Here is a 27,442-nt window from a genome sequence, read left to right on the forward strand (position 1 = left end):
ATAGTTATGTTTTGGCTCCCTCTTCATTTCATCTCCTCTGCATTTGCAGTGATTTGAGCACATGGTCACCACAAATCCATCATTGAAGCTGTCTCTGCATTATGTGATGTGTGATGATTAATCAACGGACAAACAAATTACTCAGTAGAAAACTCATGATGGAGAAGCAAGTCTTTTAACTGCACATTAATATTTTTCCCACATCTGCATATTTTTTTCACTTTGAACTTTTTAACATTTCTTTAAAGACCACCATTACAAGTATATGAACTTTTTTGTTGCAATTCCATGTCTTCAGTAATGTAAGATTAAATTTGTAGGGGAAAAAGTCATCATAATAAAGTTTTCTGGCAAAATGCACAGAATAGATAAGTGGCTCTTAACGTTTCTGGCATTGTAAAAAACTTTTGAGAATTTAAGGAAAGATTTGGGCCTGTGCCTCATAATATTGTACATGTGTATAGCCACATAATTTTGCTTACAATTTTAGGAATCCATAGACCCCTCCTAAAAGCCATTCATAGATGAGGCCTCTGCATTCTAGGTAAAGAATCTCTGGTTTAGATCATGTTCTAGTTTGCTAGCTGTCAGAATGCAATATACCAGAAACAGATCAGCTTTTAAACAGGGAAACTTATGAAGTCATAAGTTTACAGCTCTAAAGTCATAAAAATGTCCAAATTAAAGCAAGGATATAGAAATGCCCAATCTAAGGCATCTAGGGAAAGATACTTTGGTTCAAGAAGGCTGATGACTTTCAGGGTTTTTCTCTCAACTGGAAAGGCACATGGTGCATATTGCAACATCTGCTAGCTTTCTCTCCAGGCTTCTTGTTTCATGAAGCTTCCCCAGGGGTGTTTTCCTTTTTCATCTTCAGTGGTCTCTCACTGCATAGGCTCTTGTGGTTCTCGTGGCTCTGAAGCTTTTTCCAAAATGTTTCCTCTTTTTAAGGATTCCAGTAAACTAATCAAGACCCCACTGAGCTATACTTCCCCTGCCCACCCAGCAATATTGAAGGAGAATTAAAGAACATGGCTCTTCTGGGGTCCACAAGAGATTCAAACGGGCACAGATGGTTTTTCCAATATGGACAAGACACGTTTCATTAGATTTTTTTTTTTTTTGAACATTGAAAATCCACTAGAATGCAGTAAACAAATGCATATTTTAATAAAAAGTAAGAAAGCAAACACCCTAGGCCCAGTCAAGAAACAGTATTTCTAGCACCCCAGACTTTTCCCATGTAGCCTTTCCTTATCACAGTCCCCTGCTTTTTTTTAATACCCATTATCCTAATTTTTGTGATAATTTCTTACCAGTCTCTGTAATTTTACTGCATATGCATGCATCCCTAAAAACATTTTATTTTGCCTATTGGTGAAATTATATAAATGAAGTTGTATTCTGTATTTTTTGTTTGTTGATCTTTATATATTTTGTTATATGTAACTTTCATTTTTCTTGTTGTGTAGTGTTCCATTTTCTAAGTCTATCACAGTTTATCCATTTACTGTTAGTGGGCATTTCAGTTGTTTCCAGTTTTAAACTATTAAAAATAGTCCATCCACGATCATTCTTACAGATACATCTGGAGCATAGCTGCATGCATTTTTCCAGGACAGTGATTCTCAGTTTGGTCCCCAAACCAGCATTACAGCATCATCTGAAAACTTAATAGAAATAAAAAGTTTTAGTCTCTACCTCAGAGCTACTGATTCAGAAGCTCCAAGAGTGGGTGGGGCCCAGAAATATAGACCCAAGTGATTCTGATGCATACTAATATCTGATAATCTCTGCTCCGGGGTATATAATGAAATATTACGAGTTATTTGGGATGAATATCCTAAATGTCAGTGGAGCCAGACTGTATAAGGGTTCCCATTGGCTGTATGTCCTTCTCATACTTCTAAATTTTTCTAATTTAATGGCTGTATAATATTATCTCATTATGTTTTTTTATTAATTAAAAAAATTAACTAGGGGCGGGCCGCGGTGGCTCAGCGGGCAAGAGTGCTTGCCTGCCGTGCCGGAGGACCCCGGTTCGATTCCCGGCCCCAGCCCATGTAAAAAACAAACAAACAAACAAAATATAATAAAACAAGAAAATGTTTAAAAATGTTTCCCTTTCTTCCTCCCTTCCTTCCTTCCATCCTTCCTTCCTTCTCTGTCTTTCCTTCCTTTCCTCCCTCTCTCTTTAAAAAAAAAAATAAATAAAAAAATAAAAAAAAAAAATTAACTAACACAACATTTAGAAATCATTCCATTCTACATATACAATCAGTAATTCTTAATATCATCACATAGATGCATATTCATCATTTCTTAGTACATTTGCATCGATTCAGAAAAAGAAATAGAAAGACAACAGAAAAAGAAATAAAACGGTAATAGAGGAAAAAAATAAAAATAAAAATAAATAAAAATTAAAAAATAAAATTAAATTAAAAAAACTATACCTCAGATGTACCTTCATTCAGTGTTTTAACATAATTACATTACATTAGGTATTATTGTGCTGTCCATTTCTGAGATTTTGTATCCAGTGCTGTTGCACAGTCTGTGTCCCTTCAGCTCCAATTACCCATTATCTTACCCTGTTTCTACCTCCTGCTGGTCTCTGTTACCAATGACATATTCCAAGACTATTCTCTAATGTCGGTTCACATCAGTGGGACCATACAGTATTTGTCCTTTAGTTTTTGGCTAGTCTCACTCAGCATAATGTTCTCTAGGTCCATCCATGTTATTACATGCTTCATAAGTTTAGTCTGTCTTAAAGCTGCATAATATTCCATCATAGGTATACGCCACAGTTTGTTTAGCCACTCGTCTGTTGATGGACATTTTGGCTGTTTCCATCCCTTTGCAATTGTAGATAATGCTGCTATAAACATTGGTGTGCAAATGTCCGTTTGTGTCTTTGCCCTTAAGTCCTTTGAGTAGATACCTAGCAATGGTATTGCTGGGTCGTATGGCAATTCTATATTCAGCTTTTTGAGGAACCGCCAAACTGCCTTCCACAGTGGTTGCACCATTTGACATTCCCACCAACAGTGGATAAGTGTGCCTCTTTCTCCACATCCTTTCCAGCACTTGTCATTATCTGTTTTGTTGATAATGGCCATTCTGGTTTGTGTGAGATGATATCTCATTGTGGTTTTGATTTGCTTTTCTCTAATGGCCAGGGGCATTGAACATCTCTTCATGTGCCTTTTGGCCATTTGTATTTCCTCTTCTGATAGGTGTCTGTTCAAGTCTTTTTCCCATTTTGTAATTGGGTTGGTGGTCTTTTTGTTGTTGAGTTGAACAATCTCTTTATAAATTCTGGATACTAGACCTTTATCTGATATGTCGTTTCCAAATATTGTCTCCCATTATATAGACTGTCTTTCTACTTTCTTGATGAAGTTCTTTGATGCACAAAAGTGTTTAATTTTGAGGAGTTCCCATTTATTTATTTCTTTCTTCAGTGCTCTTGCTTTAGGTTTAAGGTCCATAAAACCGCCTCCAATTATAAGTTTCATAAGATATCTCCCTACATTTTCCTCTAACTGTTTTATGGTCTTAGACCTAATGTTTAGGTCGTTGATCCATTTTGAGTTAACTTTTGTATAGGGTGTGAGATACAGGTCCTCTTTCATTCTTTTGCATATGGATATCCAGTTCTCTAGGCACCATTTATTGAAGAGACTGTTCTGTCCCAGGTGAGTTGGCTTGACTGCCTTATCGAAGATCAAATGTCCATAGATGAGAGGGTCTATATCTGAGCACTCTATTCGATTCCATTGGTCGATATATCTGTCTTTGTGCCAGTACCATGCTGTTTTGACCACTGTGGCTTCATAATATGCCTTAAAGTCTGGCAGCGTGAGACCTCCAGCTTGGTTTTTTTCCTCAAGATACTTTTAGCAATTCGGGGCCCCTGCCCTTCCAGATAAATTTGTTTATTGGTTTTTCTATTTCTGAAAAATAAGTTGTTGGGATTTTGATTGGTATTGCATTGAATCTGTAAATCAGTTTAGGTAGGATTGACATCTTAATTATATTTAGTCTTCCAATCCATGAGCCCGGTATGCCCTTCCATCTATTTAGGTCTTCTGTGATTTCTTTTAACAGTTTTTTTTAGTTTTCTTTGTATAGGTCTTTTGTCTCTTTAGTTAAATTTATTCCTAAGTACTTTATTCTTTTAGTTGCAATTGTAAATGGAATTCGCTTCTTGATTTCCCCCTCAGCTTGTTCATTGCTAGTGTATAGAAAGACGACAGATTTTTGAATGCTGATCTTGTAACCTGCTACTTTGCTGTACTCATTTATTAGCTCTAGTAGTTTTGCTGTGATTTTTTCAGGGTTTTCGACGTATAGTATCATATCGTCTGCAAACCGTGATAGTTTTACTTCTTCCTTTCCAATTTTGATGCCTTGTATTTCTTTTTCTTGTCTAATTGCTCTGGCTAGAACCTCCAACACGATGTTGAATAACAGTGGTGATAATGGACATCCTTGTCTTGTTCCTGATCTTAGGGGGAAAGTTTTCAGTTTTTCCCCATTGAGGATGATATTAGCTGTGGGTTTTTCATATATTCCCTCTATCATTTGAAGGAGGTTCCCTTGTATTCCTATCCTTTGAAGTGTTTTCAACAGGAAAGGATGTTGAATCTTGTCAGATGCCTTCTCTGCATCAATTGAGATGATCATGTGATTTTTCTGCTTTGATTTGTTGATATGGTGTATTACATTAATTGATTTTCTTATGTTGAACCATCCTTGCATACCTGGGATGAATCCTACTTGGTCATGATGTATAATTCTTTTAATGTGTTGCTGGATTCGATTTACTAGAATTTTGTTGAGGATTTTTGCATCTATATTCATTAGAGAGATTGGTCTGTAGTTTTGTTTTTTTGTAATATCTTTGCCTGGTTTTGGTATGAGGGTGATGTTGGCTTCATAGAATTAATTAGGTAGCTTTCCCTTCACTACAGTTTTTTTGAAGAGTTTGAGGAGAGTTGGTGCTAATTCTTTCTGGAATGTTTGGTAGAATTCACATGTGAAGCCGTCTGGTTCTAGACTTTTATTTTTGGGAAGCTTTTGAATGACATTCAATTTCTTTACTTGTGATTTGTTTGTTGAGGTCGTCTATTTCTTCTTGAGTCAAAGTTGGTTGTCCATGCCTTTGTAAGAACTTGTCCATTTCATCTACATTGTTGTATTTATTAGCGTAAAGTTGTTCATAGTATCCTGTTATTACCTCCTTTATTTCTGTGAGGTCAGTGGTTATGTCTCCTCTTCCATTTCTGATCTTATTTATTTGCATCCTCTCTCTTCTTCTTTTTGTCAGTCTTGCTAAGGGCCCATCAATCTTATTGATTTTCTCATAGAACCAACTTCTGGTCTTATTGATTTTCTCTATTGTTTTCATGTTCTCAATTTCATTTATTTCTGCTCTAATCTTTGTTATTTCTTTCCTTTTGCTTGCTTTGGGGTTAGTTTGCTGCTCTTTCTCCAGTTCTTCCAAGTGGACAGTTAATTCCCGAATTTTTGCCTTTTCTTCTTTTTTGATATAGGCATTTAGGGCAATAAATTTCCCTCTTAACACTGCCTTTGCTGCGTCCCATAGGTTTTGATATGTTGTGTTTTCATTTTCATTCACCTCGAGATATTTACTAATTTCTCTTGTAATTTCTTCCTTGACCCACTGGTTGTTAAAGAGTGTGTTGTTGAGCCTCCACATATTTGTGAATTTTCTGGCACTCTGCCTATTATTGATTTCCAACTTCATTCCTTTATGATCTGAGAAAGTGTTGTGTACGATTTCAATCTTTTTAAATTTGTTGAGACTTGCTTTGTGACCCAGCATATGGTCTATCTTTGAGAATGATCCATGAGCACTTGAGAAATGGTGTATCCTGCTGTTGTGGGATGTAATGTCCTATAAATGTCTGTTAAGTCTAGCTCATTTATTGTAATATTCAAATTCTCTGTTTCTTTATTGATCCTCTGTCTAGATGTTCTGTCCATTGATGAGAGTGGGGAATTGAAGTCTCCAACTATTATGGTAGATGTGTCTATTTCCCTTTTCAGTGTTTGCAATGTATCCTCACGTATTTTGGGGCATTCTGATTCGGTGCGTAAGTATTTATGATTGTTATGTCTTCTTGTTTAATTGTTCCTTTTATTAGTAGATAGTATCCTCTTTGTCTCTTTTAACTGTTTTACATTTGAAATCTAATTTTTTGTATATTAGTATAGCTACTCCTGCTCTTTTCTGGTTGTTATTTGCATGAAGTATCTTCTCCCAACCTTTCACTTTCAACCTATGTTTATCTTTGGGTCTAAGATGTGTTTCCTGTAGACAGCATATAGAAGGATCCTGTTTTTTAATCCATTCTGCCAGTCTATGTCTTTTGATTAGGGAATTCAGTCCATTAACATTTAGTGTTATTACTGTTTGGATAATACTTTCCTCTACCATTTTGCCTTTTGTATTATATATATCATATCTAATTTTCCTTCTTTCTACACTCTTCTCCACACCTCTCTCTTCTGTCTTTTCGTATCTGACTCTAGTACTCCCTTTAGTATTTCTTGCAGAGTTGGTCTCTTGGTCACAAATTCTCTCAGTGATTTTCTGTCTGAAAATGTTTTAATTTCTCCTTCATTTTTGATGAACAATTTTGCTGGATATAGAAGTCTTGTTTGGTAATTTTTCTCTTTTAGTAATTTAAATATATCATCCCACTGTCTTCTTGCCTCCATGGTTTCTGCTGAGAAATCTACACATAGTCTTATTGGGTTTCCCTTGTATGTGATGGATTGTTTTTCTCTTGCTGCTTTCAAGATCCTCTCTTTCTCTTTGACCTCTGACATTCTAACTAGTAAGTGTCTTGGAGAACGCCTATTTGGGTCTATTCTCTTTGGGGTGCGCTACACTTCTTGGATCTGTAATTTTAGGTCTTTCATAAGAGTTGGGAAATTGTCAGTGATAATTTCTTCCATTAGTTTTTCTCCTCCTTTTCCCTTCTCTTCTCCTTCTGGGACACCCACAACATGCATATTTGTGTGCTTCATATTATCATTGAATTCCCTGAGCCCCTGCTCAAATTTTTCCATTCTTTTCCCTATAGTTTCTGTTTCTTTTTGGATTTCAGATGTTCCATCCTCCAGTTCACTAATTCTAACCTCTGTCTCTTGAAATCTAATATTGTAGGTATCCATTGTTTTTTTCGTCTCTTCTACTGTATCTTTCATTCCCATAAGTCCTGTGATTTGTTTTATCAGACTTTCTATTTCTTCTTTTTGTTCATCCCTTGCCTTCTTCATGTCCTCCCTCAATTTATTGATTTGTTTTTTGAAGAGGTTTTCCATTTCTGGTCGTGTATTCAGAATTAGTTGTCTCAGCTCCTGTATCTCATTTGAGCTATTGGTTTGTTCCTCTGACTGGGCCATATGTTCCATTTTCCTGGTGTGATTCATTATTTTTTGCTGGCGTCTGGACATTTAATCAGATTGCCCTGAGTGTGAGACCCAGCAGGTTGAAAGACTTTTCTGTGAAGTCTCTGGGCTCTGTTTTTCTTATCCTGCCCAGTATGTGGCTCTTGTCTGTCTGCGGGTCCCACCAGCAAAAGATGTTGTGGCTCCTTTAATCTTGGAAGGCTCTCTCTGCTGTGTGGGTAGTGGAGACAGAGTAAAGGTTATAGGCTTGTTTTAATGACTTCAAATTGTGAAGTCCTGGGATCTGAATTCCTTGAGAGAGGAATTCCACCTGAGATGCATTTCACTCCTCCCGTGGGGAAGGTTCAGTTGGCAGAGAGCCCTGAAAGCATCCTGTTTCTGCGTTTGGGGCAGTTGCAACCTGTGTAATCCCGGCGCTGAGCCCAGAGGCACCAAGCCTCCGTAGAAACAACTGCAGAAGGCTCTGTTTCGCCCCCTTTCCTCTTTTTCAGTTAACCCAATCGGCGACTTCCGCCTTGATCAGTTTCGCCTGAGCTAGGGGCCTATTTTTAGTAGTCAGAATTTGTTTTTTAATGCCACTATTGGTGTTTGGTTGGACTCAGTTCCTGCTACTGTTGGAGACTCTTTCCTTTCCCTCCGGGTAGCCACCTGTGGGGGAGGGGCGCCGGCCGCTGGCCGCCGCGGCTTGGGGATCTCGCTGATCCAAGGCTCGCCACTGGACCAGGAAGCCACCTGTGGGCGAGGGGCGCTGGTCGCCGGCCGCCACGACTTGAGGATCTCACTGATCCGAGACTCATAACCAGTCCGGGAAGCCACCCACAAGGGAGGGGTGCCGGTCGCCGTGGCTTGGGGAAGTGCGCGCCGCTCGGGGATCTCACCGCAGCGGAGTCTCGCAGTCAGTCCAGCCAGTCCAGACTGGGGTACGCTCTGTGTCCAGTCTCTGTCGTGGCTCCGGGAGCTATTCTGTACTGTTTCTGGTTATTTAGTAGTTGTTCTTGAGGAGGAACTAAGACGCGCGCACCTTACTAAGCCGCCATCTTGGCCCCCCGATCTCATTATGTTTTAAATGTGTGTTTCTTTGCTAAAGAGATTGACTGTCTTTTCATATATTTAAATTTCCTCTTTTATGATGTGCCTGTTCTAGTCTTCTGCTCATATTTCTATTTGAATGTTTCTTGTACTTATTGATTTATAAGAGTTCTTTATGCTCAGATATTAGTCTTTTTTTTAGTGATATGTGTAGCAAGTATCTTCTCCCATTCTATAGCTTTTACTTTCTGTTTTTTTCTTTTAAAAAAAAGTTATTATTATTACTTTTAGGTTTTTGTTTTTGTTTTTGTTTTGGCATGGGCAGGCACCAGGAATCGAATGCAGGTCTCTAGAATGGCAGGCAAGAATCTGCCACTGAGCCACCGTCACACTACCCTTATTTATTTTTTAAGTATGCAGAGTGATTGATTTTCCCCTGTATAGTTACGGAGATATCCTCCTATGTTATTGTCTTAGGAGCTTTCTTGTTTTGTTTTCGTCTTTACATCTTAGGTCCAGCTGAAAGTAATTTTTGTATATGATATGGGATAGAGTCCAATTAAATTTTTTACACAAATACCCAGTTCTCCCAGCAACAGTTATTTAAAAATAAGCCCATTGGTGCAAAGGGTTACTTTGTCGGTATATCAAGTTTCTGTTTGCTTTTTTTATTTTTCTGGGCCCTCTTCTGTCTCACTGGTCTGTTTGTCTCTAAATCAATACCATATTTTTAAAAATATTGTAGCTTTATATTGCCTTGATATTTGTAAGCAGGTTGTGGGTGTTCTTGGCCTTTTACATTCCCAAATGCATTTTAGAAGCAGCTTGTCACGCTCCAACAAAAAATTGTGATTCTGAAAGAGATTGCATTAGATCTAACAATCATTTTGAAGATAATTGGCATATTTATAATATTGAATCTTTTTATGAAAATATAGTAGAGTAGAAGGCCCATCACTTCCCAAAAAACAGACAAACAAAAAATTCAACAAATGGTGCTGCGATAATGGAATACTCACATGAAAAAAGAATGAAATGTGACCCCACCATATAGCATACAAAAAAAAAACAAAATAATCAATTTAGGTTTTTAATATCTTCTGTAGTTAGCTTAGTAAATTATGCTTTACTAGGAATTTGTCAGTTTTGTCTAAAATTTCACATTCTTGGCATAAATTATTTCATATAGGTTCTTACCTTCATAATGTCTGCAGATCTATAGTAAAATCCCTCTTCTCATTTGGCATATTGGTTAGTTGTGCCTTATCTCTTGATATGTTTTACCTAGTAGTACAAGCTCTAGATATTTGTGTCAGGTAATTATTACTAATATCTAAATATTACCCAACATAATCATTATTAACCATCTACAGATACTACCCAGCACATTCATTATATTTATTCCTATATCATAAATATTGCAATTACAATATTTGTCTACATTTATTTGATAATATATAATATTTTATATATGTACATATACTCGATTTTCCCATTTTAGCCACGTAACATGGTCGTGTTTGCTCAGTGTTCATATTGAGAAGGTGCAGTTGGAAAGGTAGAGTAGTAGGTCACAGAAACCAAGTAGGAAGAGATTTTCAAGAAGAAAATGATAGCCATTAGTGTCAAGGAGAATTCAAGGGGAGGGCAGATTGAAAGATTGATTTGACAGAAATAGATTTATTAACAAGGGTTAAGAGTAGTCAACATTTTAGTCTCATTTAAGATTTTTTTTTTTTTTGCATGGGCAGGCACCAAGTCTCATTTAAGACTAATGACCTTAAGTTGATTTCTTAAACGCTTCCAGTTTCTAAATCCACCAGGCACTAGAAATAAACTTTTAGGATTCCTAGCCAGAGGAATTTCAACATACTCCTTTATTTTTCATCAAGTTATTACTTTAAGCTCAAGGGTAAAATTCATTGACAAGGAATTTGGAATGCTTTTGTTCCCAAAATGGCTTAAGTCCAGAGTTTTAGTGCTTTTATTTTCTAAAAATTCTGAATTTCTTTGTGAAAAAATAAATGAAAATGTTCTGAGAAATGATCATGGTGATGAATATACAACTATGTGATGATAATTTTGAACCATTTATTGCATACCAAGTATGGAATATTCATACATTAAGAATGTTCATGTTGTATGTTGATCGATTTTTTTAATAAAACTTTTTTTAAAAATCTGCTTTTTTACATGGCACATTTCTAAATATGCTCATGTACAATGTGCCCATTAAATTGAGGCTCTAAATCCACGTCTCCTGAAATGCAGTGTAAGAGCTTGTGATGATAGTGAAGTAGGTAATCATGCCGCACATCTGTGAATATTCAATTGAAATGTGACATTAAAAATGATATGTCTGTTTTCTTTAACTGTAGGAGCTTGTGTCTCTGAAGCCCTGTAAAGCTGCAGAGTTGGTTGCTACCCACTTTTCTGGACAGATTGAAACAGTTATTAAAAAGCTTGAGGTAAATATTATAAAACATATTTGTATAAAGACAGCTAGTAGAGAGACAATTATTAAATCCCAATGAAAGCACTTTTTATCGTAGTAATTTCTTCAGTTGATAGTTGCCATTTAATAGTAGTATCTGCATATTATGTCTGGATGTCTGGGGGTAGGGGATAACTGTAGGAATTTGAGACCTGTTTTGTGATGGTCTCTGAGTATGAAAATGAAGGAGTTCATCTTTGTGCATAACAAATAATAATGTCAAAGAAATATTTTTGGAATTATAATCTGTACTTACAGAAATCACAGTTCAGGAAGATCCTTTTTCTTCCATTTTCTTTTGCAATAGGAACTACAGTCCTGTACTCTGAGGTTCATTGTATTTATTCACATCTTTTGTCATCCTCAAATTGAGTTAATACTGACTATTTAGAATTTTTCTTGGTAAACCTTAAGTAGATCACAGCTGTGTTAATGCTGAACATTGAGAAGCTCAGTTTGAAATGTTATTTAATGCTCCACTATTTTACTTGTCATTTTCACGGCAGTACTAGTAGTGAGTTTTGCTCAATTCTGTTGTGGCCCCAATAAATAGAGAAGGCAAATAGGACAATGATAGGGACACAAAGTACAATCCAAGCCTTTCCTTGAATTTATCATCTGAAACAGAGAAGCCTTAAATGAAGTGTGGTGTTAGAAGAGCTTCAACAGAGATATATAAGAAGTTTTGTAAGAACAAGAGGAAAGAATGATGCGCTGTGTGAAGTAAACAAGAATTCCAGAGATATCTGAACTGAGTCTTTAAGAATTGCTGTCGGTTTTCCAGACAGAGAATGAGAAGGCATGAAGCAGTACATATATTAAAAGAATGATTAGATTCTACAAAGGTCCCATGTACTAGGGTAACTTTTCGGAAACTTACAACCTCCAGATGGGTCCCTAGGCCAGATAAATCCTGAAATTCAGAGGGCCCAGCCTTTCCAGAACATCGACTCATTGCATCCCCCTATCCCATATTATTGACAGCCCCTTACAGCATGAATGGACATAGCCCGAATACCCCTAAAGAATGGGAGAAAGATCAAAGGTGATGGTGGAGTTATACAGGGGAGATAGTGTTTGACAAATGAGTATGATTGCTAAAGCATTATAGTGATATTTCTTTTAGTCTCCAGTATCTTAGAGCAGTTAGAAGTAAAAACCTAAAATTGTAGAATTGTAACCCATACCAATCTTTGAAATCTCTTCTACAACTAATTGTTGCAATGTGTTTTGAAATTTATTGCTTTTCTGTATATATGTTATTTTCTCTAAAAAGAAAAAAAAGTCAATTGTGGTGATAAATGCATAGCTATTGATATATTGTGGACCACTGATTGTACACTTTGGATGTGAATATATAATATATATCACTAAAAAAATAAGTAATTTAAAAAACAGTGCTTAGCTCTGTGTGGAGCCTAACGTGCTGGAGGTCATGATGGAAGTGGCATGAGATTAAGTTATAGAAGTTATTTTAGAAAAACGGGGTTAAAGTATAGAGGCTAGAAAATATAGCAAGGAACATGATATTGAAGGAGCTTATATGTGGTGCTAGGAAATTTATATTGTGTCATCTAGGTACTGGAGAATGCTAAAGTTTTTAAGCAAAGGAATGACCTAGTTAGACTTATTTTATACAAAATTAACTCTTGATGGCAGTGTGGTGAATGGCCTGGCAAGGAGAGAAATGGAAGAGAGAGACAGCTAAAAAGCAAATTACCTGGGCAAAAGATGGTGAGGAAAGGACTATATCAGTGGCAATAGAGAGGACAGATTCAAGATATATATGTGAATAAAATAAATAAGGCTTGAAAATTAGTTAAATGTAATGGGTGGAGTTAAAATTGTCTCCTAGGTATCAGATCTGGTTTTCCATTAACTCAAGATAAGAACACATCCATTAATTTAATAAATATTTATGTACAATTGTGAGTGAAATATATTAAGTGCTGAGGATACGAAAACATATAAATGTGATCCCTGCTCTTCAGGAAGAAGACAGTTACAGACTGGTTTTACTTGAATGATGATAAGGGGGTTTCTGTTAAAACTATTCTGAACCCACAGAGATTTTCTGCTTTTTAAGACAGCAGTTCTGGTGAATCTACTTGTGTGAATTTTTGTTGTGGTGGTCATTTAAAATATAAGATTATCAATTGCAGAATTTTCTTTTTCCTGTAGTCTATAAAAATAAAAAAGACAGGGAGTCCCAGTAAATGAATATAATGTCATTAATCAGACAAATACATAAAAGCTGAAGTATAATGAATAAGAAAAAGGTTGCTATTTGTGTGTTGTGGACTCTTAGACATCTCTTTTAAAGAAACAAAGTTTATTGCAAAACCTTATTGAACACAAGAGAATCCCACACAGATATTATAAAGCACCTTTACTTCTGAGGTAGAAATAGGTTTCTGGCCAATTATTTTCAGAATCCTTGAAAAATAAGCCAGAGTAGTAAGTGACAACTAGAAGAAAAATTATGTAGAATAAAACAAAGTGATAGGTCAGGGAAAAGATAGAAAATCAAAGACTGGTAAATACAAATATATTTTTAAAATCACATCTCAAATGCCATAAATCCTTTTTAACTTTAAGAGTCTCCTACTTTTTACAGGTCGTTTGAACATGTCAAAGAAGGAAAACTAAGCCACAATAATTTTTGCTCAGCTTTCCTGAGAATGAAGAAATATAATTTTCATTTATGTAGTATTTTGAAGTTTATCTCATTTAATCCTCACTACTACCCTGTGTAGAAAGCAGAGAAGATATTACTGTCCTTTTTTCTGCGTAAGGAAATGGAGATGCTAAGTGGATAAGTAACTTACATGGACACATAGCAGAAACAACCCAGATTCTATGGCTTATTACTTGCTAATATGGTGCAGTTTGCTGGCCATCTCTTCTGTAGTTGATTATATTGTGGTGTTAAGAAGCATTTTTTTGGTTTGTTAATTTGTACCTCAGACTCCCACCCTTCCTATATTAACTCCCTCACTGTAGGCCATTTTCTTAAAAAACCAGGTAAGGCAGAGTGAAACCTGTCAGTGCAGCCAGGCAACTCAAAGCACCTGCCACTCCAAGAGTGCTTGTGCCGGGAACACTTAAGAATTTGTCTCAGTAGAGTTCTCCATCCTCCTCTTCCCCTTCCTCCTCCTCCTCTTCTTTTTTCCCAGCAGAACATGGTGTTTATGTTCCTTCTGAGACCAAATTGAATGTGTGACAGTGGTTAGAGTTATTGAGAGGAAGTAAAAAGCTCTCCAAATGCTTCTTTAGAATTTCTCAGCTCTGTATGGAGGATTTAATGGAAATAGTCATACATGTTTACATTTCAAAGGGATGTTCTAGAGTAGTTCTTTTTCTTGGCACAGTTTGAAGAATTTGTTTTAATATTGTATTTTCATTTTTCTATTTAGAAACAAGTTTTGCTTTTCAAATTTTTGAGGAGTCTTCTTGACCCAAGGTATGTTCATAAACTTTAGTGTTTTTTTTTAATTCTTAGGTGAAAATGAAAGTATTTTTATTTATAATAAATTGAGGATAAAACCTGGTTCATGGAATCTAGATAGTACATTTAATTCTTGATTTTTTAACATTAGTGGGAGTAACAGTTACATAGATTATCACAAAATATATGATCTGAAAATGGGTTAGATCTAGAGGGACTACTTTTCGTTCCATTTGAACATGAGCATTCATGATGAGTTCTTATCCAACTTGATGAAATAAAGCATGCCATGAGGATGTGTTTCAGAAAGAATTTGAGGACCATCTATTTCGCTTTTCTATCCTAGCTTCACTCCTACCTATTCCTTATTCCTTGCTGTAGTTTGATAGTTTTACTTTTCAAAGTAACACCTAGTACCTAGCCTGCATCTAAATTTATTACCTTTATAACTCTCGCTTGCGGCATTTTATTTTAAATAACTTTTCCTGGTGGTGTGGGAAAGTTAATTTAGATGTGTTTTTCAACTGTTATTGTGTCATTTATCAAAAAACTAACCCAAGGAAACAATGAAATCAACTTTGTTGATTGTTTTTATTTTTATTGAAATCTTGATCATTCAGATCTTTTTTTTTATATGCTTAGTGGTTTTTTATTTTTGTTTTTTTTTTTTAACTAGAGCAGTTTGGGTTTACAGAATAATCATGTATAAAATAGAGGATCCCCAAATACCACCCTTTTACTAGCATCTTGCATTGGTATGGAACATTGGTTATAATTGAAAGCACTTTTTTACAATTGTGCCATTGACTATAGCCCATGGTTTAACCTAGGGTTCACTGTTTGTGTTATTCAGTTCTGTGGACAGTCATTTAAATCATGAGCAGACTATGCTGCATTTTACATTTACAGTCAGATGTGCAGATATTTAGAAAGCAGTCTGAGCATATGTTTCCCTCTCCCCCAGTTCAAGACCTTTTCAAAATATCTATGTTTTAATTCCCTGTTCTCAGATTATGACTGCAATTAGACGTCCTTTCATTTCATTAATCATTTGTATTTCCTTCAGAGCCTGTTTGGGCCCCAGTCTACCTCTAGAGTTATCCGATACAGATATCTTAAAATCAGGACTAAAAGGTAGGAGGAAGGAAGAGAGTTGGGAACAGGATGACAGAGCTGGGGAAGGAGAGGGTTGAGTAAGGCAGAAGAGGAATGAGGGTCCCAGCCCAATCCCCAGCCTTTTCTCTAGAGCCTGCCCGCTCTTTCCCCACAGCAAGATTCCCTCTGCTCCTGTCCTCCAGCTTCAGATCCTTTCTTGTGGGTCCTGGTTGCTTTTCCCATAGGAAAATTTATTTTAACCAAGAGCCTCCTCCCACCCTATCCCCAACCATCCCACCTGGAGAGACTCAAGCTGGAAGGACAAAGGAAGCTCAGTTTTGCACTTGGTCTTTCCTCAACCATAACAAAGTATAGAAGACAATGGTGATCAAATCTTACCTTAAAAAAACATACCTGTATTGGGTAACATAAATATCCATATGAGATGGTATGATAGTCATCACTTAACTTCAAACTAATAAAATCAAAAGAGCCACAGTCTTCAATGGCAAGTCTTGCTTTGTTATTACCAACACCTAGACTTGAAAGATATTTATTAATTAAGACTCTTTAAGAATACTGTGAAATTGTTTTGTTCACTAATAAACCACAAATAACTGCATTTACTTGAGAAATAGGCACATTTCATCTCCCTAAACTAACTTTATCCCAGGTTAATTACTCTGAATTAACTTATGCTATTCCTTCCCTGCCCTATCAATTTAGCTGCAAGGTCCTTTCTTACCTACCTCAGAGAGGAGTGTGCCACAGCCCTTCCTCTCTCTTTCCCCCAAAATGCAACATGTCCTGGAATGACCTCACTTTAACAGAACTTCAATCACCAGATTTACTTCTGTGTAACTGGAATTAAGAACCTTGAGTCAACCAGACTTGTACTGTAGCTCCACCTTTAAAAAGATCTCACTTGAGTATTGATTCACCTCTAAGATGTCATAGACCTAGTATTCTGCTTTGAGAGTCCCAGTTTCTAAACTCGTCATATTTTATCCTCTTACTTTATGCTTTACATAGGCAACAGGCATCAATTTAGTTTATGCTCTAAATTTATTTGTAAATTCGATGTTTGTCACTCAGTACAATTTTTTTATATAAAGAATATTTTAAATTATAATATCTCAGTCTAATCCATCAAAGCCTGCTTAACCTAAAATGTCAAAACGTAGTACTAGTAACATTGATTCTGGATTGAAGAAAGAAACGAGGTTAGGAAGATGGAGTGGAGAGCGAATGAGAAAGAAGAGGTAGTCCTCCCTTTCTTGCTTTCAAAACTGGCATTAGACAGACATTAGGGCCACCCAAATCAATAGGCCAAGCCCTTGATCTTAAGGCTTACTCTTGGGAAGCTCAGGTAGGTAGCAGAGAAGCTTAGACCTACCTATAGGTATGCCTAAAAATTAGTTCTGGGGGACCTCTTTTGTGGCTCAGATGTGGCCTCACTCTCTCAAGCCCAACTCTACAAGTGAAAATCATTGCCCTCCCCCTTATGTGGAACATGACATCCGGGGATAAAAGTCTCTGTGGCAGCACGGAAGATGACTCCGAGGGATGAGTCCAGACCTAACACCATGGGATCAACAATTCCATCCTGACCAAAAGGGGAAAAGAAGTGTAATTCATAAAGTTTCAGTGGCAGAGAGAGGTCAAATAGAGTTGAGAGGCTACTCTGTAGGTTGCTCTTATGTAAGCTTCAGTTAGACCTTGCTACCTATCATAACTTGCCAAACCCCAACCAGGACCATTCCAGCCAATCCTAAAAAACACCTAGGGCAATATATATAAGATTCTACAAAGGTTCTATGCACTAGGATAACTTTCCAGAAACCTACAATCTCCAGATGGGTCCCTGGACCAGATAAGTACTGAAACTTAGAGGGCCCAGCCTCTCCAGAACATGAACTAGTTCCATCTCCCTACCTCATGTTAGTTACAGGCCCTTCCATCATGAAAGAGTTAGAATGGCCATAGCCTAAACGCCTGTAAAGAGAGGGATAGAAAGATCAAAGGTGATGGTGGAGTTATACAGGGAAGATAGGATTTAACAAATGAGTATGAGTGCCGAATCATTAAATTGATATCTCTATTAGTCTCCAGTATTTTAGAGCAGCTAGAAGTAAAAACCTAAAATTGTGAAATTGTAACCCATACCAAACTCTGAAATATGTTCTACAACTAATTGTGGTGCTATGCTTTGAAATTTATGGCTTTTTTGTATATATGGTATTTTTTTTACAAAAAATGAAAAAGTCGATTGTGATGATAAAAAAAAATATTTATTCCTTCTCACTTCGTATATTCTGGAGCAGCAAGAAGGAAGAACCTGAGAGGATGGTATGGTAGCCCATGACAAACTCTGGGATCTGTCCTTTAAACTTGTTGAAGAATGCTTTGAAAACAATTGCTTTTTTCTTTCTTACCTTTGTATATATGTTATATTATACAATAAAGTTAAAAGAAAAAAAAAGATTTGAAGGAGTACATTTTGGCAGTTTTTTATTAGTGAAACTAGGAGAATGAAAGTGACCAAATGCCCTAAAGACAGTTGTTTTAGATCTGCTATTTCATCTGTTTGATGTGGCAGAATCTTTGCTCTCAAATAGAATGGTGAGCTTTTCTGCTTTGGTCTGTGCTGCCTGAAAGCTCATGAGGCACTGTGCCCATCCCTTTCTGGGGGACCACTGGCAGCTCCAGCAACATGAAAGGTCACTGTGGAGATCAAAGGGACCAGAGGACAGGCTTCCAGCTAAGCCAGTTGCTCATCGGGTTTATGGAAATAGTATTTTATTATGTTATAATTTCATGCAAATTTTGTAGGTTCTCACTTCGCTACAGGTACTAATCTCATTTAAAGTATTTTAAGGCAGTTTGGTGCACACACCTATTTTTGTTCTTTTGGCGTACATAGAATTACATTGCCCCATTTTTAACATGAAATATAGATGGAAAGCTGAAAGATCAATTTATAGGCCTTGTGAAGTTCTAGTAACCTGATTTGAGTGGAAAGTATACGGAAAACATTTTTCTTTTCCTTTGTTTATTGTTATAGATGATGTATTTGATTTCTCAGTCTAAAATGTGCAGAATAGTCATTACTGGGCCACCATCTACAAGGATTGAATTTATGGGAATGAGCAAAGACTTCAGGGAGACAGGATTTAGGCTCAACCAAAGGCACTAAGTTGTCAGGATACTGAAGGAGAGAGTAAATTTCTGCCTTAGAGATCTAGAAGAGTAGTCTAAACTAGCCTGTTTATGTGGACTTGTAAAAGTGAGAGGAAGGGACTAGATCACCCTTTTTTCATTCCAGAACAACATTTATTTTCCTTGTCAAATATTATGAAGTCAGAATTTGAATTTTAGAGTCGTATTGATGTTCTTCAAAACAAATATAGCTTTATCCTTCCTCTGAAATGGCCCAATATACAAAGTTACAATTTAAAATGATGTTCACAACCAGAGTAAGAGGAGATATTTTCTCCAGCCTGAATTTTGGAATAGTGTGTGTGTGTTCGTGTTATCAGCATTAAAAGAGAGCATGTGTATGCCTTGGGAGACTCTCCCTTTTACATATATTTGAATGTTTATATCCTTATAGCCAGTGCTGTTATTAAAAGGGAGAGTGTCACAACAATAGATAACATTTAGGTCTAAAATACCAGTTTGTCAGCTGTTAAAGTTAGCAGGATGTATACAACAAAGCAAGCAATTAATAGGAAACTAAAGAGATAGCTTTGGGAAAGGAATATGAAAATGTTTACTTATTTACAAGATTGATAAACAGCAGTCGGAAATGGATATAAATTCGTTAGTATAGTTTATTTATTAAAGTTTTGATTATATTGATGTTTCCTGATCATTTCCCAGCAGACACATTATTTCCTTCATGAATGAACGTACCAAAATCTACTCATTTGGTGATTTGCTTGGTTTGATGCATGTTCACATCTTCAGTACTTACAAATGGTTTTGTCAATAAATGTTCTGGAAAGAATTAAGTACTATGATTCATCAGCAGATGCTTATGTCTAATGTTAATTTGATCCTTTGTCTTGCATGTGTAAGTCATATTAACAGAAGTCTGACATAAACAAAATGCTGCCGCCACCACCTACACTATGGCATAAACATCTGGAAAGTATACTGGCTCGCCTTGACATGGAGAAACATTGGTTAACATTCCCTTTTTTGTTTTATAAAATAGAGTTCTCCTGGGACAGAACTTTGACCCCAAGTGGAGAAGTGCCATTTTCCTGCATTTATCATGTAGCTCTTCTGTTTTTTATGTCTGTTTCTATTTATTTCTTGCTTTATCTGACTTTAAAGACCGAGTTCCTATAATTTTCACCCCCTATTCTTTATTTGTTCCCCTCTTTTTGAAGGCTTTCTAATGCAGTAGTTCCAGTTAATTCAACTCAGCGTACATTTTCTGCAATAGCACCCATTTATTATAATCTAAGACTGCTAGTGCTCTGGAAACAGTGATCAGTGAAGTATGGTCTTTGCTCTCAAGTTTATGATATGATTAGTGACACACAAAATGAAATTTTAGGTTCTGTGGTAAGAACTATAGTAGTTGAATATGTTGGGAATAGCTGGTCTCTTAACAAAATTCTGTACAGATAGTTGTGGAATACCAAAACAAAAACAAAACAGAAAACTTGATCTTTGGAATTTATACCCAGTTTGAAGAGCTATTGAATCAACCAATCAGCAAGTATTGAAGGCCCCAAGCAGCAGAACTTACTTAGTTCATCACCCAGCCTCTGCTCAGGACTGGTTGTTACAAAGCTCCTAAGCAAGGAAACATTTCCTGTGTTTAAATGTAATCCCTTCTTCTGTAACTCAAGCCTCTTATTAGTAAAAATATGAATACCATTTACCATTATTTATACAGGGTTCATAAAATCCAAATCTTTCTTTTTCTAGAGTCCAGAGATCCCCACCCTGTGGCTGCACGTGCATTACAGGTGTGCTCAGAGAATGATCCCTCTTTTGGGGGTGGTTCTTGGGACAACCTCAATCCCCCATGTGCAGTTGCATCTCTTCACTCTGGTGGACCATACAAATGCCATCATTTTCTTTGTTGTGTTATGAGAAAAGCTGGGAAATGCTGCATTAGACTGTCTGCTTTAACCTTTTATCAAAAGACTAGTTTCCCAAGCAATCATTTTGTATCAACTCTGTACCAGTTCTTCATATGAGTAGCTTTGGTTAAGGAATTCTGAAGAGAGGATAGGGCTCTCAGAGGAAACGGATTTCTTTTGAAGTCAGAGAAAATGATTCCTTGGTCCCCAGTGAACAGTGTTGATTTCCTAAATAGTTCCTTTATCCACCAGTAGTCGAAAGTCCAGCATGATGAAACTAATACTAAGTTAACATTCCACTTAACTAACATTCCACCTCTAAAGCTTTTACCTAGGCGTTATGAGTATTGGGTCTTGTGAGTATCAGGCATACAGGTAAACGATCCCTTATATATTGGGTATCTTGCTATTCATCTGCTTTTTAAAATTTTATAACAACAAAAAAATGAACCCATACTACATACAGGACACTGTGGTAGACTCTGAAAACTAGTGAGACGATACATAGTCCTTACCCTTGCAAAATTTATAGTCTTTTAGAGAAGATAGGTAATTAAAGAAGTATGATCAGTGCTGTGAAGGAAGTATAGTAGGTACAGTACTTCAGACTGGGATGAAACAAAATTGTTTAGACTAAGTATCTTCTTGTTTCTTTTAGAGCAACAATATAACTTTTGTTACAATTTAAAGGACCCTCAACTGAATGCCATTTCTTTAATTATTTAGTGTAAACTGAGACATTGTAATTTAGAATTCTTCTGAGGTAATGTACAGTTCATCATAATGACCTCAGTAACACTGAGTCTTGTAATTCATGTTGTTACCTGGCCAAAAGATACTCTTGGTTTTAATATAATACAAATTTTACATATATCCTTAAATTATAGAGGTGATTAAATACTGCCACAAGTTAATACTCTTGCTGTTTATATTTTCAGGGAAGGACTTCATATAAATCAAGAACTGCTACACATATCTCCCAGTATTACAGAGCAGTTCATTGAACTGTTGTGTCAGTTCAACCCAACCCAAGTTACAGAGACACTACAAGTTCTTGAGTGTTATCGTCTAGAAGAAACTATTCAGGTAAGACCAATGACATAGAGAAGACAAGAGTAAACTTTTCTTAAAGAAACGTCAAGGAAAGTGAGACTCACATACTAAGTTACTTACCTAAGTTTTTAGCTAATACGGGGGAACTCCTGGGTTTGAACCTAGATTCTCTGAGTTCATAGGGTATACTCTTAATTGCTGTGATAAACTGTGTCTCCATTTATTCTGTGAAAGCCATAAACAATACATGTCTGTCATTGCTATTAATCAAACTGTACAGAAATTCTAAGCAGTACAGTATAGCTAGAAAGAGGAGTGTAGTAAAAGTATTAAAAGGCAAAGACCAAGCTCTTGTTTGCAAACACTGATGGTGAGCCATTCCTCTTGTGCCGTGAGCTGTGATAGGCTAAATACCAGCTCTGCTGCCTTAGCAGTCATTGCCCTGATTCTCTTCCCTGTTTTCTCCTGCTTCCAAATGAAAATCTCATAATCTCCTATAAGAAGGTAGCGATTCCTCATTTAAAATTTAATTTTAAAGCACCATTATCTTTCTTCCCTTTTACTGTCAACATTCTTGTAATATAAACCTGTGTTTTCTGTATCTGCCTCCCGAACCACCCACACCCTTTACAAATTTTAATCATGAAATATTTCAAAACTATATGAATGTATTATGTTTGAATATCAGATGCACATGTGCCCTACAATCCAGTTTTATGGAGATGTTAACATTTTGCCATACTGACTTCAGATCTTTATTGTCTTCTTTGTTTGCTTGTTTTAGAAATAAAGCATCTTTTATCTGTCATGTTCCCCCTCTTTTTCCTGAGGTAACCACCAACCTAAAACTGGTGTTTGTCCTTTCCATCCATTTTTTTTTCCATCAAAGGAGCTTTATTGAGAAGCCATGCACAGGTGAGCTGATGCCTAATATGGCGACAGCACTGAGCCAGGACAGGGGTGCAGTTTATATAAGATGGTTGGCAGGAAATAGGGAATAGGCAGTGGATTTTCATTGCTTAGCTTGGGAGCAGGAAGTTGGCAGGTTTCCATTTCTTGGTTTTAGAAGTAGGGGGCTAAGTTGGTAGTTGGCGGCTTTTCATTGACGAGGTTTAAAATTTAAATGCCACCACAGTCACACAGGATTGCAACTGCTGGAGGGAGGATGTCGGGTAAGGGAGCTTATTGCAAGATTATAGCTCCTGGAGGGCAAGAGGGTGGGCATGGGTTGGGGAGGTCAAGAAGTTGTGGGCTCAGTGGATTTCCTGGAAATTATGGGTGGGGGAAATCTTCTTGGAATCTTTGGTGGAGGTTGGTCACATCCTGGGGAAACGGGTCTGCATTAACATACCAGCCTTTTCCTTTTAGTTTTTTGGGAGGCTGAAGGGCAAAGCTCTGTTTTCTCTATCAGCTTCTGGCTGGTGGAGGGCATAGAGCTGTCCCTACATTTTGTCACAGGGCAGTGGCTGGTATTGATGTTTTGCCTGAGGAGTAACACGTTGCCAACAGCCTGATTCATCATCGTTTGGACAGTTCAGCAAATAAAGCTGCTTAAGAGTTTTAAGAGACAAGCCTAAAAATGAGGAGGGATATCTAGACCATGACTTTATAATTGCTTCACAGCTGAACAAGGGCAAAGGGATTATGTGATGAAACTGGTTGTTGTTCTTAGAGAGGCCAGCATCTTGGGATTTCAGAGCTTCTCTGGCATTGGAACAATCTGGAAGTTTTAAGTCTCTGAAAAACAAACCTAATAAGTAAAATTTTGTAGAGCGCTGGATACCTTTCAGGGTTCCCAGGGGCACTGTTGGTAGCCATATTGTAACAGTTTGTAATATCTGGCTGAAACTTACGTAAGAGTAACCTCCAGCATGATCTCTCAAATCAATTTGAAATTTCTTAGCCATTAAAACTCTTTTTTTCCCCCTTTTTTGGTCAATTAATCCATGATGCTAGGGCCAGGCTCATCCTTGGAACTTATGTTTCACAATGCCAGGGCCAATTATGTCCTGCGATGCCAGGGCTAAGCTTAAATCCCTTGAAGTTATGTCCCATGTTGGGCAGAAGTTAAGAGTTTGGCTTAGAGAGAGATCACATTTGAGCAACAGCAGAGATTTTCTGGAAATTACTCTTAGGCACTAATCATAAGTTTATGTTTGAATCATAAGGTTCAGTTTACTATTACAGAAATAAGTTTCGTAAGAGCAGGCCTCAAAATTGAAGGTATTAGCTTATTAAATTGGGAGCTCCTCTTGCTTAAGAAAATGTCAGGAATTCCCAGGTGGTGAATTTTAATAATTCTATTTTTCTCAGTCCCCCAAAGGACTTTGCAAACACTTTTTCATTTTCTGTCCAAAATACTCTGAAATGCATCGTCGCATAACATTAATTTGTACAGAATATTAAGATTTTATTCCTTATTCTAAGTTCTATATCAAATAAAGCTGAATTAGATTGTTTAAATTAACTGATTAGTCAGATTAAATTAGATAATATGCTATAGGAAACTTAAATTTTGGACAAAATAAATATCTTCCTTTTTATCTCACACAAAAGTTAAAGCTCTAAAATACAGGCAATATTATTCTTTATCCTGTATATTGATTTACCTTATTTTTAACCAGATCAGTTCCATATACAAACAGTAAAGCATTTTAGAATTTAAAGGTAACAGTTAAATCTTAGAATATGAGCTTTAATTTTTATAAGCATTTTTAAATGAAGCTACTTTTAGAAATAAAAACATTAGACAATTGTCTCATATTAAACCATAGCAGAGTTTTGTTCTTTCACTTTTACACATTTACCGTAGTTATGTTAGTTAACAGATAAAATATAATATATGTATATTTCTCCTACTTTTTTGTTTGTTTTATTGTGAAATATAACATGTATACAAAAAAGCAATAAATTTCCAAGTACATTTTAACAAGTAGTTATAGAAGAGATTTTAAAGTTTGGTATGGGTTACAGTTCCATGAGTTTTCATTTTTCTTCTAGCTACTCCAAGACAGTGGAGACCAACAGAAATATCAATATAATGATTCAGCAGTCATACTCATTTGTTAAATCCTACCTTCTCTATTATACATCTCCTCTTTTTTGTGTGACAAATACATATATGCAAAAAAGCAATAAATTTCAAAGTACATCACAACAATTAGTTGTAGAACAGATTTTGGAGATTGCTATGGGTTACAATTCCATATATATTTCTTTTAGTCTCCAGTACCTTAGAGCAGCTAGTAGTAAAAACCTCAAATTCTTTTGCCTTTATTTTAAAGTTTTTCCTTGTTTTTGATGGAGCACTGACTTATGGCTATATATACTTTTAAAGAGGTATTAGAACAAAGCAGTACAACTGATAATTTGACTATTTCTATAATCTGTAGCTTTTTAAGAATAAGTAAGAAAAACTGTGACTAATAACAGCATACTTTTAGGAAGAAAGCCTTACCTGAAAGCAAACAAACGCTCATCCGATTTTGAAGAAAATAATTTATTCACAATCTTACAAGAACAGGCACCCAAGCGAAAAAAATGATGGCTGGCATGCCAAGCGATAGAATGCCACAAATTTTATACCTAAGCCTAGCATGCAGGTCCCTCCTGGTTATCCACTTATTGGATACCCCAGAGGTTACAGCCTATCCAGATAGTCTAACTAATTCAAATTTCCCACGAGAGGTTCCCACTTTTGATTATGCTTTACATTTCAGTGATCCTGGCTGTTATTTATTTAAACTTGTTTCTACCCATTTGCTGCCAATTCTAGGCTTGTGTCAAAAGCTTTCTCCTTTCCCTGCCTGCACGTTTGAGCTGTCCTGCATCCCTTTCCGGCACCATCTTGTGTGAAAGCTTAACTTAATTTTTTCTTACAATACCATTGCTGAACATCATACAGATTAATATCAGGATATAGCATGGATAGTGAGAACATTGTCATATTTTTAGGAATTTTACACAACTGTAAATATATGAATAATATTATTTTACCTTTACAAATTTAACCAGCAACAAGATAGAAAATCTTTTTTAACCACTGTAGTGCTTCCCAAACACTTGCTGTGCAATAGGTTAAACTATTTTAAAACCTTACTTATAGAAGGTGAAAGAACAAATCATTTGCAGCAGTTTTTCCTAAACAGTGAATTTTTCCTAAACAGTAAATTCAAATTTACTACTAGCTGCTAGAAGGTCCCAGGGTGTGGACCTTCCTGGCAATGTGGGATAGAAATCCTATAATGAGCTGAGACTCAGCATCAAGGGATTGAGAAAACCTTCTCAACAAAAACGGGGAAGAGTGAAATGAGAAATAAAGATTGAGAAGGCCAAAGATATTAACAAGGTGTATTAGTTAGGGTTCTCTAGGGAAACAGAATCAACAGGGAACACTCACAAGTATAAACTTTATAAAGGTGTCTCACATGATCGCAGGAACGCAGAGTCCAAAATCCGCAGAGCAGGCCATGAAGCCGACGATTCCGATGGAGTATCTGGATGAACTCCACAGGAGAGGCTTGCCAGCTGAAGCAGGAAGGAAGAGCCTGTCTCTTCTGAATCCTCCTTAAAAGGTTTCCAGTGATTAGATTAACCATCACTCATTGCAGAAGACTCTCCCCTTTGGCTGATTACAAATGGAATCAGCTGTAGATGCAGCCACGTGATCATGATTTAATTCTATGAAATGTCCTCATCGCAACAGACAGGCCAGCACTTGCCCAGCCAGCCAAACAGGTATCACCACTTGGCCAAGTTGACACATGAACGTGACCATGACACAAGGATATTCTGATGCAAGATGTTTGTTTTCTAGACAGAGTATTCAGATGATTAAGAAAAACTTAAAAAATTTTCACATAAAGAGCAGACTAACAATCCACATTATTTTAACAGGAAGACGAAACTAAACTTACTGTGAATAACCAGCTTGACACAAATGCTTTCTTTTTGAAATATAAATAGACTTATTAAATTTTGGTCAGCACTGACTGTGACAGACAGAATTTACTTTCATAAACTCCTTCTTTACAACTCTCTACATTCATTCAGAGCTTGTAGTCGACAATAATGGAAACAAACAAAATCCATTCTGTTAAACTTACTGTCACCGAATGATAGAGGGAGGAGGGCTGGGGGCACAAATGAAATCAGAAAGAAAGATAAATAATAAAGACTGAGATGGTATAATCTAGGAATGCCTAGAGTGTATAATAATAGTGACTAAATGTACACATTTAAAACATGTTTTGCGTTGAGGAAGAACAAAGGAATGTCATTATGCAGGGTGCTGAAAATAGATGGTAATTAATATTTTAAAATTTTAACTTATGTCTTAGACTAAAGCAAAAAATGTTTATTTGGTACAAAATTTATATTTTGATTAGTGCATTCCCTAATATAACTTATGTAGACAGCTTAGATGAATACCATAAGTATGTGGAACATTAAGTAGGACATGAGGTTTTGTTGGTTTGTCCAGAGTGATGCCCCAATAAATGCCAGAGGGATTTCAGAAGTGAATAAAAAAGTATTTGCAAAGTCCCCTTCAGGGAATGGTGAGAATGGGGGAAAATTCAACCTCCCCAAGTTGAATTCTTGATATTCTCACAAGCAGTGCGGACAACCAAAGCTATAGGCTGAGCCCCCAATCTTGGGGGTTGTTCATATGAAACTTAACCCCACAAAGGATAGGTCAAGCCTATTTAAAATTAGGCCTAAGAATCACCCTCAAGAGAACCTCTTTTGTTGCTCAGATGTGGCCTTTCT

The 27,442-nt window shown here is 36.5% G+C and overlaps 1 protein-coding gene across 1 annotated transcript in view; it reads left to right on the top strand.

Annotated features, from left to right (window-relative positions):
* The window catches only part of VPS8 (VPS8 subunit of CORVET complex), a 388,458-nt gene that overhangs the window by 235,192 nt on the left and 125,824 nt on the right, over nt 1–27,442 (top strand). Inside the window, exons 34-36 of the mRNA XM_077117773.1 lie at nt 10,860–10,949; nt 14,392–14,438; nt 21,559–21,706. Coding sequence (XP_076973888.1) covers nt 10,860–10,949; nt 14,392–14,438; nt 21,559–21,706 — 285 coding nt within the window. The remainder of the gene's footprint in view (nt 1–10,859; nt 10,950–14,391; nt 14,439–21,558; nt 21,707–27,442) is intronic.

This window comes from Tamandua tetradactyla, chromosome 10, assembly GCF_023851605.1.
Source record: "Tamandua tetradactyla isolate mTamTet1 chromosome 10, mTamTet1.pri, whole genome shotgun sequence".
Classification (NCBI taxonomy): domain Eukaryota; kingdom Metazoa; phylum Chordata; class Mammalia; order Pilosa; family Myrmecophagidae; genus Tamandua; species Tamandua tetradactyla.